We start from the raw sequence: 12,823 nt of genomic DNA on the forward strand, positions 1-12,823 counted from the left end.
CTACCACCATAAAGTTTTGATGAAAATGAATATTTCACGTTTTGAAGTGTGCATTTATATGTTGGTCATTCTTTTGTCTAGTACAAAAAAGATTCGGTTCATTCAATGAGTGCCTTTGAGTTCAAAAAATATAGAAAATGATATAGTAACTTTAAAAAAATATATTTTTTCTGACAAAAACAAATCTAGTGCATTTCATTCATAATATGTTCATTACATGGTGGATATTGATTAAAAACTTTGGGGACTAGCATGAAAGCGAGATGTCTGAGCTAATTCTTGAGCAACTCAAATTAAAGTAAAATCAAGTAAAAAAAAAATATACATTGATTAAAGCTCACTAAAAAAAAATGCTTTTATGGACTTATTTAATGGTACATTATTCTTACTTTAACTTGATTTAGACTTATTTCATTCATATACACAAGTTATTTATGTAAAATCATAGAAAAATACTAAGTCTAAATTTACTATTTTATACACCACAAAACATTTAAAATATTTAATAATAAAAGAAATGAAAATAATAAACAACCGAGAAAATCTCAACTCCAAAATTATTAAGTGAAAAATCATGACCAAAATTCAAACCTTAATTTTGTCACTTATCTATATAAATTATATAAATTTATGATGAATTTACTACCATTTCATTTATTAAAAAACAAAACTACACAAGTCACTGTCCATCTTTTTACTAGTACTAAATCTTCCCCTCAAAGTTTCCTAAAAAACAACTTAGTAAATTTTTTCACTTATTAGTATATACGGATACGGATACTCTGGTGGAAATAATAAATGTAAATAGAATCTGTAATTTGCATTAATTTTGATTTTGACTGAGATGCCCGGAAAATTAAAGGGAGAGAGATGATCATGAATAATACTATGATGATCATTTTCATGATGGTCTCCTGTGTTTAATCCACGGTTGGTGCGTACAGAGAAGCATTTGTTAAGAGATGTCAATTCTTTAAATAAATTTCAGTTAGTTTTTGCAGTTGTGCTTAGAGATATCTTTGATTTTTTAAAAAAAAAATTAAGATCCAACGTGGGAAAATGTGGCACGTGGAAATGGGTCCCAATATATATAAATTTGTCCCTCCCTCGCACTCTCTGGCGCTACAAGTAGTAGTAGTGGTATAGTAGGGTCTCTTTCTTTTCTTTTCTTATCAGCAGCCTAACCAAAAACCAAACACATCTTTTCCTCCCTTCATCTCCGCTTATCACCACCAAACCATTTTTAGAGAGAGAAACACACACTCTCTCTCTCTCTCTGAAACTCTCATCATTGCAACCGCATAGAAAGAAAGTATTCTAACAAACTATTTTCTCCTCATGGAAAATTCTAACTAACTATTTTCTCGGAAAATAACAACAACAACCTGCTAGTACAAAATTCCGAGATGGCGACGCCATTGGATTGCGTAGGAGGAGGTTTCGCTTTTCTCTCCAATTCAACAAACAAAGTCGATTCATCTTCTTCTCTCAATGCTTCTTTAAAGTGCTCCAAACTCGACTCGCCAATTTTGATCTTCTTGTTCTTTCATAAAGCGATTCGGAATGAACTTGATACTTTACACCGATTAGCCATGGCATTCGCCACCGGTAATCGCTCCGATATTCAGCCACTCTTCGACCGTTACCATTTTCTCAGCTCTATTTATAGACATCACTCCAATGCTGAAGATGAGGTTCATTTCAAATCTCGCTTTAACTTTTTATTTATTTATTTTAATTCCATAATTCGATTCTCTAGCTTTTTTATTCTTCAACTCTATGCATAAGAGAAATGGTGTAGATTGTAGAAACTAACTCAACATTTTCTTAGTTCATGAAATTAATTTAAGCTTTTGTTTCTTTATTCTCTATGTCTTTTGCTTTTCGTTTTTGTAAATTTAGGTCTAAGTTTAGCGAAGCTATTTTGAATTTTGTTTTTACATGTACAGAATCAATTGAATCTTTGTTAATCTTATTTAATTTAATCTTCTGTTACTATTCATGGAAAGAGACGGTGAAAAAGATAATTCTATTATATATAGCACTTTAGTTTTGGGGAAGAATCAAATTGTAAAGCTAGGGAATCCATTTTCCTTCATCATAGTGGCATTTAACATTCAAGTAGATAGTTTTTGTGATTTTTTTTTTCATTTGATAAGATGAATTGATAATAAAATTCACAGATAGCTTTTTCTGTTAAACTGATTGAATTCTGTACAAATGTCTTGATAGAGTTTGATTGAATTTTTTTACAATGATAAGGCTATATGCTTTTTGTGTGGATTTTCGTTCTTTCAACGTAGCATTATTGTATTAATTTGGAATTTTATCAGTCATTATCTCTTTTGCTATGTTTCAAATGTTCTAAGGGAAATGTGTTCCGGAATGTAGGTGATTTTTCCAGCTCTAGACAGACGTGTGAAGAATGTAGCACAGACATATTCTCTTGAGCACAAGGGTGAAAGCAATCTTTTTGATCATCTATTTGAGCTGTTAAATTCTTCCATCAAGAATGATGAGAGTTTTCCAAGAGAATTAGCATCTTGCACTGGAGCTTTACAGACATCTGTTAGTCAACACTTGGCAAAGGAAGAGGAACAGGTACAAGGTTATTTAATAGCTTTTATTTAGTATTCCACTTGGACTCTAATGATGGAGATAGATAAATATCACGCAATTTTTCATTTATTTCTCCTACAAGCTAGAATTACTGTTATTATTATTGATTTAAAAACAAGATGAACAAAAGATAATTAGGAGTTTGGAGGATAAAGGATCCTCCCTATCATGAAAAGAACTGCTATTAATAACTATTATAAGTGGCTCTGTCCCAAATAGGCTAATGTGGTAAAGCTATAACATCATTATCACCTTTTGACGTATACTATTTATTTGTGCCTTGCTTAATTGATGGATTAAATGTTCTTGTAGACACTATTGCTTTTAGCGCAACCATATGGGCTTCATTTGGTGATTCAGCAAGATTAATCAAGTGTAAAACCTGCAACAATCAATTAAGTTCGTTCAGGTTTTATTTGTTAAAGATTATTATTTTAAACAAATTGTAAATTCCTTTATTAATGTACACGAGATGACATTTATTATTTTTTGGTGATGAATATCTACACTATATGAAATCTTCAAAGCACTTTGTTCTTGCTTCCCTCCAGTTTATTCCCAATTTCCCACCCCGACAAAAAAAATAAAAAACCCACGTATTTCCAATTGCTTCCCTCTAGTTTTTTGTAATGGTTTGATATGCCAGATGGATAACACAGTCAAGTTTCACTCTCAGTCTACCTTAGGAAAGTTTGCACAATACAGATATCTGTTTACTAATATGGTATCCTCAAGTATTCATCGTAACTTTTTCTCATAGCCGTGTAGTTTAAATGGATAAATAATCTAATTTGTTCGGGGGATGTGTCTAATTTTTTTGTTTGTTGGGCTATGTTAGGTATTTCCTCTGCTTATTGAGAAGTTCTCTCTTGAGGAACAAGCATCCTTAGTTTGGCAGTTTCTTTGCAGTATTCCTGTGAATATGATGGCAGAATTTCTTCCCTGGCTTTCAACATCTATATCAGCTGATGAATCTCAGGATTTACGAGATTTCTTAATCAAAATTGTGCCAGAGGAAAGGCTTCTTCAAAAGGTGTGGTTTTCAAATGCTGCTTTAGAGCATTGTTGTTCCATTTTCTATGTTAATAACGTTACTTTATGTGTTAAAGCTGATGGTTCACTTTATTACCACCTCCATCCCTAAATATAGGACCCCGTTGTTTAAATCGCAAGAATTAAGAAAATTGATAGCAGTATTGAATTAGTCGACAATATTTGATATTGTTTTACAAATTTACCTTTCAGGAGAAAAAATTAGTTTATGTTTTTATCATAGTATTTATTACAGGTTGTAGAAAAAGATGTAACATAATTATGGGTATGTTGATAACGAAATAATTAATGCAGTTGGAAATTAGAAAGTGGTAGTATAAAAAGGGATAAAGAAAAATCTAAAGAGGGTCATATATTTTGAGATTTTGAGGTAGTATAAGCAGATCTTCAATAAACAGAGTCTACATTAGGAAGAATAAGAGGGAGTCTAGGAAATTAATCAGAGCCCAATGGCACTATTAATATAAGCAGAAGATTTTATCAATAGACATAACAGAAAAACCATAGTAACTGTTTTGTTGGTTACTGTGCAAAGGGAGTAGTTGTAACGCAGTTAGTGAGAATAATTGGAGGGGGGGGGGGGGGGGGGGGGGGCGTCAATTGTTTTGAGAAAGAGAGAGAGAGATCCTTCTCTGTACTACTTGTGTTCTTGACGTATTGGTACTATTGTAAGGTACTGATTGTTCGCACAATAAGGATTGCTTGTGTGTCTCATATTCCGGTCCAGTCATATTATTTATGTAGTTTGAATTGTAACCGTATTATCTCTCATTTTATGCTTGCTGATTGAAGGTTGTTTTCACCTGGATGGAAGGGAGAAGTAGTGTTAGTACAATTCAAAGTAGTGCAATTCATTCTCAAGTTCAATGTTATTCTAGCCCATTAACCCATCAGGTTGGAAGAGTAAATTGTGTATGCGAGTCCACAACAACTGGAAAAAGGAAACATTCTGGATCTATGCTAGATGTTTCTGATGCCACCAGGACACATCCTATAGATGAGATATTGCTCTGGCATAATGCAATAAAAAAAGAGTTAAGTGAGATAGCAGTGGAGACCAGAAGAATACAACACTCTGGAGATTTTACCGACATATCAGCCTTTAATGACAGACTGCAATTCATTGCTGACGTTTGCATATTTCATAGGTACTGCGTTAATTTTGTATTAACAATATCCTTTTAGTTAAAGTATCATATATTTCTTCAGTTAAACAATTCCATATACTGTAATTTATGGCAAACACCAACCTTCATTACTGATATTCTTTTCTCTTTGAATGCAGTATTGCTGAGGACAAGGTTATTTTTCCAGCGGTAGATGGAGAATTTTCTTTCTTTCAGGAGCATGCTGAAGAAGAAAGCCAATTTAATGACTTTCGGTGTTTGATTGAAAGTATTCTAAGCGAAGGAGCATCATCTAATTCAGAAGTTGAATTTTATTCCAAGTTATGCTCACATGCTGATCATATAATGGAAACCATACAGAGGCATTTCCATAATGAAGAAGTTCAGGTGAGGCATCATTGCTCATGTGGTGAAAGTTTAGAGTGACTAGCATAAGATGCAAGTGTGTTATGTTAATTACATCAGGAAGATCAATCAAATGATGAGATTTGAGGATCCATATTTGTAGAAGTTGATAAATATCAACAACTGTTGTATCCGTTTGTTGATTAACTTACTTCTATTAGAAGAGAAGTATGGCTTGAAAATTTCTTTATAAGATATTAGCAAATAAACTCTTTTAATATTCTCTTTTAATATATCTAATGTGTACATAATCACTCTCATCTACAGGTTCTTCCACTTGCAAGAATGCACTTTAGCTTTAGAAAACAATGTGAACTTCTGTATCAAAGCTTATGCATGATGCCTCTGAAATTGATTGAGAGAGTCCTACCATGGTTGGTAGGATCTTTAACTGAAGAAGAAGCAAAGATGTTTCTGAGAAACATGCAATTTGCAGGTTCCTTTGTCTATTTTTTATTTCCTTTCCTTCTAAAGAAACCGTGTTTCCGAGATTTGTTTGTTAATCTATGTTTGACAACTTAATCTTTTTCAGCTCCAGCAACAGATTCTGCTCTCGTCACACTCTTCAGTGGCTGGGCATGCAAGGCTCGTAATGAAGGCCTGTGTTTGTCTTCGGGCACATCAGTTTGCTGCCCTGCTCAAAGACTTTCTGATATTGAAGAAAATATTGATCAGCCATCCTGTGTTTGTATCACAGCATCATCTGACAGACATTGCTCAGTAATATTTGAGTCAGATGGCAACAAAAGACCAGTCAAGCGAAACACTTTGAAGTTGAACAATGGAGATGTACCTAAAACTTCAGAGACCGAAAGTACCCAGAAACAGTGCTGTAGTCCTCGGTCCTGTTGTGTGCCAGGTTTAGGAGTAAACAGTAACAATTTGGGGCTTGGTTCAATTTCTACAGCCAAGTCTCTACGCTCCTTGTCTTTCAGCTCTTCTGCTCCATATCTTAATTCCAGTCTTTTCATATGGGAAACAGAGAACAGCTCATGTGACGTTGGCTCTGCAGAAAGACCAATTGATACCATATTTAAATTCCATAAAGCTATACGTAAAGACTTAGAGTATCTAGATGTTGAGTCTGGAAAGCTGAGTGATAGTGACGAGACAATTATTCGGCAATTTAGTGGAAGATTTCGTCTTTTGTGGGGTTTATATAGAGCTCATAGTAATGCAGAAGATGATATAGTATTTCCAGCATTAGAATCCAAAGAGGCCCTTCACAATGTGAGCCATTCATACATGTTGGACCATAAGCAGGAAGAACAATTGTTTGAAGATATTTCTTGCGTTCTTTCTGAGTTTTCTGTCCTTCATGAAGCCTTGCAGTTGACCCATATGGCAGAGGATTTGAGTGATAGTAATTTTGGAACCTCTGATACCAATGACAGTGATGATGTCAAGAAGTATAACGAACTTGCAACAAAGCTTCAGGGGATGTGCAAATCCATAAGAGTGACCCTGGATCAGCATATTTTCAGGGAAGAGCGTGAACTGTGGCCATTGTTTGGAAAACATTTCACTGTGGAAGAACAAGATAAGATAGTAGGCCGGATAATTGGAACTACTGGTGCTGAAGTTCTCCAGTCAATGTTACCGTGGGTAACTTCTGCACTTACTCAGGATGAACAGAATAAAATGATGGATACATGGAAGCAGGCAACTAAGAATACTATGTTCAATGAATGGCTTAATGAATGCTGGAAAGAGAGTCCAGTATCTATAGCACCGACAGAAACATCACATCGTAGCACTTCTCATAAAGGTTTCTAATTGCATATAGTTTCTTTCATTTTTGTGGACTTTGTGGGATACTGGGATGGATAATTAATATTATGGTGTGTTTTATTCTTTTCCAGGATCTGAGTATCAGGAATGCTTGAACCTCAATGATCAAATGTTCAAGCCAGGTTGGAAAGACATTTTCCGGATGAATCAGAATGAACTTGAGTCTGAGATCCGGAAGGTTTATCGTGACTCAACTCTTGATCCAAGGAGAAAGGCTTATCTTGTGCAAAATCTTTTGACAAGGTTGTTTCCGGTTTCCAGAATTCTCTGATTTTATTGGATAGGGACATAATTAACTACATATTTATTTGATAGGATTTTACCTATTGTGGTCAAAGCTCCAATTGTTGATTAGTTCTTTGTGTATTTTAGTCGTTGGATAGCTGCCCAGCAGAAATCACCTAAAGCTTCATCTGAAGGATCATCTAATGGTGTCGAAATAGAAGGACACTCACCATCATTTCGGGACCCAGGGAAACTTGTATTTGGGTGTGAGCACTATAAGAGAAATTGCAAGCTTCGAGCTGCATGTTGTGGCAAGTTATTTACTTGCAGATTTTGTCATGACATTGTGAGCGATCACTCAATGGATAGGTAGACTTCTGTTGGGATTTCTTATATTTTATATTAGTGTATACTTCTAATCCCTAGACTCCGGTATATCGGGAGCTTTGTAGTATTAGGTTGTCCATTAATGCACTTCTAACATCTGATTGTTCATTACAGAAAAGCAACATCGGAAATGATGTGTATGCGCTGCCTGAATATACAGCCAATTGGGCCTATATGCATGACACCTTCATGTAATGCACTTTCAATGGCAAAGTACTATTGCAGTATATGCAAATTTTTTGATGATGAAAGGTACGTTTTATTTTTTACATCACACTTCAAAATTTGTTGTTGAAATTACTACTGTCTTCCTTTTTTTGGGGGGTAAATGGGGTCAATCCTTGGACTGTTCATCATCTTGAGATTCACACACTTCATTGCAGTAGGACTGAGATTGACAATTTATGAACAATTTAAGGTGGTCCATACACCATTTTAGGGGAGAAAGTATTTTTGTATGTAAACTAATTCAAAGAAAGATAGGCATATGGTTGGTCATGTTAGATCTTGTGTAAATTCTCCAACAGATCATTAAGATAGAAACTCAATTGAAATGGGAAATTGATAAGAAGAATAAAAGTAATATAACTATTTTACCTTTTGAGATTACATTTGGTCAAGCACAAATTCTAAGATAACTAACTAAATGGACTAATCGACTAAGAACAATTGTCATTATTTTGTCACATCCTAACAATGCATTCCCCCACGAAAGTCCACTTTGCCCTCAAGGTATGAGAATTTCACAACAATTGAAAATTCCCCACCTTGAGGGCAAAGTGGGCTTTTGTGGACTTAGAGATGTTGGATGAAAATTGATAAAAAGAATCAAAAGAGTGGAACTATTTTATTGAAAACTAAACAGTAATGGACTGACTGGTTAACAGTGCCCTTACCTATCACTTTCTAACTAATATTCTATTGTTTTTAAGTATGAATTAAAATCTTATGAGACTTCTATCAGATGTACATAATTTATACTCCTGAAAAAGTTATTTAGAAGATTGTTAATTTTAACTTTACACTATTTTTGTTTAGGAATGTATACCATTGCCCATTTTGTAATTTATGCCGTGTTGGGCGAGGGCTTGGGATTGATTATTTTCATTGCATGAAATGCAATTGCTGCCTGGGGATTAAATCGTCATCTCATAAATGCCTGGAGAAAGGTTTAGAAATGAACTGCCCAATTTGCTGTGACGACTTATTCACATCAAGTGCTACAGTCAGAGCTCTGCCTTGTGGTCACTACATGCATTCTGCTTGTTTTCAGGTCAATGTTACACCCATTTTAAATTTCATTCCCCTCAAAGAAATTGAAACAGGTTGTGGATTCAATCTTACACTTTTTTATGATATGTTAGGCATACACTAGTAGTCACTACACATGTCCAATCTGCAGCAAGTCATTGGGAGATATGGCGGTAAGAATATTTTTTTAAATCTCCCTACCTTTAATGTCCTTTATGATTCTTAATAAAACAAAATGTTTATAGATGCTCAAAAAGTTGAAACGGATAAAGAAACAAAGCCACTAGTTTAATATAACTCTACTATCTTTTTAAATTGTAATTGAGCTCTCAAGTTGAGGCAAAATATTAGATGTAACATTTTGAGATTTTCATATTGTTCTATCTCTATCTACCTAGGTTTACTTTGGTATGCTCGATGCCTTATTGGCTGCAGAGGAGCTCCCTGAAGAGTATAGGAACCGTCATCAGGTGAATACTTCAGTGTCTCTTTGCATGTTTCTTTCGTTCCTTTTAAAAGCTAATGTGGATTTTATGAGAGAGACTGGCATTTTGGGCTGCCAGCAAAAAAATTGTATATTCATTGTCAGTTTTATATAATGGGCAATGCAGGATATACTTTGCAATGACTGTGATCGAAAGGGCACCTCACGCTTCCATTGGCTGTATCACAAATGTGGATCTTGTGGCTCTTACAATACTCGGCTGATCAAGCGTGAGACACATTCCAGCAGCTCTTAGCGTGATTTTGATGGGAGGTAGACAGAGTCTGTAAATACATTGTGTAGGAATCTCAATTTTCTCCCAACAAGGAGCCCAATTATTGGTCCGCGTTTTAACTTGAACGCGCGAATCACTTCCATTAGAGACCTCTCACCTCTTATTGCACACCTAATCAGTTTTTATAGCAATTATTATGTACAGATCAATGTTTGTTATTCAGAACAAACTTCTTATTTGTGCAATGGATATATTTTTCCGTCACTTTCCGTATCTTTCTTCTCATCTTAAGGTTCATCCAAGTGTGCTGACCGCCCTTTAATCATGCTGAGGGCAACTTATCACCAACTTCCCTTGTTTTCCTTATTGGTTGAACCTACTTCTATATAATTTCAGTCCAATTGTGTAATATTTTTTTTCAACTTAGTGTTGGACAAACCTTTGGTTAAATTGAAGATTCATATTTCATTTTCATAAGATTTAAATGTGAGTGACTTAGAGCATCCACAATGGAGCACTCCATTTTTTAGTACTTAAATGGTCCCACATGGATACATCATCAATTTATTATTTTTTTAATAATAGTACCTAATAGGTACTCAACTCCTCCAATAGAGCATTTCTTAAAAAGTTCTAAAATGAGTCCCATCAATAACTTCACATCATTACAATATATTTAATTATCTATTTTATAATATAAATTGATTGAATTAATGATAAAATTACAAAATTAGTATTGACTATTTTTTTTATAATTCGAAAAAATAATTAAAATTCGAAATTTAATTTAAAATAATATTGCCAAATTTTAAGAATTACATAATTAAAAAATAATTGAAAATAATTAATAAAATGGTAATTTTGAGAGGAGTAGAATCCTTCAATTTGGTTTTGATTTATATGATAGGAGTATTTTTTTTTTCCAACGGTAAAAAGAAACAAACAATGACTACCAACGTCTATATATGGTTGACATTAAATTTTTATGCCAATTTAAAAATTGTGATTTTTTTATTTTTTGAATATATTAAATAAAGTGGGTCTCATAAAAAGAAGAGAGAGAGTTCTTATATTAGAATTGATACCTATTAAGTACTAAAATGTGTTGTGCTCCAATGATAGTACCTAATAAGTAGCATGAGTACCTAATAGGTAATACACCATTTGAGATGGTCTGAGAATCTTCGTTAGTATTACTAGATTGAACCCTGGACAGAACTCCAATTAGTAACACCGATGATTGGTTAACCTCTAGACCTGAGAAGAACACATGGAATTTTAATCTGTTTCCTTAAATGCTTCAATTTGCAGTATGTTCTCGTATACAAAACAGCATTTTAAACTTTTTTTTGGTAGTTGTTTTCTAATCTCTGCTACACTTTCACTTACGTAATTGTCATTTTAATTCTTGACAAATTTTTATGAAGGTTCTAGTTTGTGTAGCATATTCGAGAATGAAAAAGAGATGGTCCCTACCTGGTCCGTATGTCGTGTTAGGAAATGAAACTTTACATACTAATTTAGTCTACCGACATTGATGGTTGTGTTTATGGTTGGCATGCAAGTAAGAATATCCAAAACTTGAGTCAGGAGTGTTTCAATATAGTAAGTACATTGAAATTCTTATTTTGGAGTGACTAGTTTATGGTTGCCATGTAAGTAAGAATAAAGAGTATTAGCAATACCACAAAGGAGACAGATTCTATAAAATGATTATTAATAGGGTGCTGTTAACCTGTGCATACATAGTATATGTTAATGTATCTATAATTAGACATTTGCATTTAATATTACAAATAAATTTAATGCTTAAAAGATATAATACACATGTTTCGAGAAAATATTTCTATATTTATATTCTTAACATGTGCCTTAGATGCACATGTTAACATTTGCCTTATTAATATCACCGTTATTAATATATATTTTTTTCTCCAATTTTTTTAAATATAAAATTCAAAAAAAATTGAAGAATGAAATCAGTTTAATTTCCAAAATCTGATAAAATCTAATGCTGCGTGAGTGAATGAAGTTTAAATGACCAATCTTGCCATCTATTATGAGTGGGTGATTGCTATTCTCCCCTCCTATGTTACTCACATGCAAAGAGAGCAAAGAACAATTACCTTTTTTTTTTTTTTGACTTAGAAGAATAATTACCTTATTAGTGACCCATTATTATCATGATAATCATTGTCACGAAAAATTCTCTCCTCCCCAAGTTTCTTTTATCCCCTTGAAATTACATATTTTAGTTGATATTTACACCATATTTTTATGTTACCTTGATAACCATTAAAAGAGCACTAAGGTAAATAAACTTTAGTGTATTTTAGCTTCTTTTTTTTTTTTGTTGACAATAGTGTATTTTAGCTTTCCGTTTGTCTCTAATCACTAAACTATATAAAGGACAGGATATTTGTCTATAATTAGCCAAGACTTGATTAAATCTTTAGAAGTTAACCTGCACCCTTTTTATTTTTTGTGTAAATAAACTAAGTAATCCATACATGTCAAACAAGACAACAATAGACGGTAAAAAAATCCGGATAAATAGTAAAAGAATTCAGATAAATAAATTCGGCTAAATGCATTTAAAAGTCTTTAAATTTCACGTTTATAATAATTAAATCCTAAATTTTTTTAGATAATAAATAGATCCTTTAACCTAGAAGAGTATCAATGCAACAGTTTTCTTTTTTTTTTCAAAGAAAAACTAGGTCAAACAAAGGGGAAAAGATTATCTCCCGTGCAAAATTCACTGCAGGGAGTGCAGTGCTATTATCCACCCTTAATATAATTGTTTTATAATATAAGTTACTGTTCATTGTACACATGGATGATCATGATTTCACTTATAGAAAAAGTGACTGGAGACAAACCCCTCCCCAAACAAAGTATTAAAGGATCTAACTTACATATATGTGGTAACCTGGTCAGAAACTTACATATTTTTTATCAAAAATTTAGGTCTCGTGTCTTTTTCAATATTGATGTTCTGACCCTCATAAGAAATTTTCTTTTTAGTCCCCCCGTGTTGCTCTTAAACCCCCCAAAAATCACAAATCGACAAACCAACTTTTTCAATTGTCAATCAAATCTCTTTAAATTGAAAGATACTATTGTAAATAAAGATTCCTACAATAAAATTGTAATGGTGATATATGGCCAAGTGATTCATCGAAACAAATCAAGATTTTAGAAATGATTGGTACTAAAATATACACAACAATTTATATCGATTTT

General features: G+C 33.3%; 1 protein-coding gene across 2 annotated transcripts; it reads left to right on the forward strand.

The window, feature by feature from the left end:
• Window positions 1–1,117: 1,117 nt before the first annotated feature.
• On the forward strand, window positions 1,118–9,841 carry LOC123916666 (zinc finger protein BRUTUS-like). Of its 2 annotated transcripts, none has more exons than XM_045968184.1 (14): window positions 1,118–1,694; window positions 2,392–2,601; window positions 3,458–3,652; window positions 4,465–4,820; window positions 4,958–5,186; window positions 5,472–5,640; window positions 5,737–6,972; window positions 7,067–7,238; window positions 7,368–7,589; window positions 7,722–7,859; window positions 8,646–8,880; window positions 8,972–9,031; window positions 9,257–9,328; window positions 9,470–9,841. In XM_045968184.1, the coding sequence occupies exons 1-14, from the start codon at window positions 1,407–1,409 to the stop codon at window positions 9,596–9,598; spliced, it is 3,711 nt and encodes a 1,236-aa protein (XP_045824140.1). In that variant the 5' UTR covers window positions 1,118–1,406; the 3' UTR covers window positions 9,599–9,841. The 2 variants fall into 2 exon arrangements, with proteins under 2 accessions (XP_045824140.1, XP_045824141.1); XM_045968185.1 differs by lacking the exon at window positions 1,118–1,694 and adding an exon at window positions 2,932–3,028 and having other exon boundaries at window positions 2,466–2,601.
• The last annotated feature ends 2,982 nt before the right edge of the window (window positions 9,842–12,823 follow it).

This window comes from Trifolium pratense, linkage group LG3 (assembly GCF_020283565.1).
Source record: "Trifolium pratense cultivar HEN17-A07 linkage group LG3, ARS_RC_1.1, whole genome shotgun sequence".
Taxonomy (NCBI): Eukaryota; Viridiplantae; Streptophyta; class Magnoliopsida; order Fabales; family Fabaceae; genus Trifolium; species Trifolium pratense.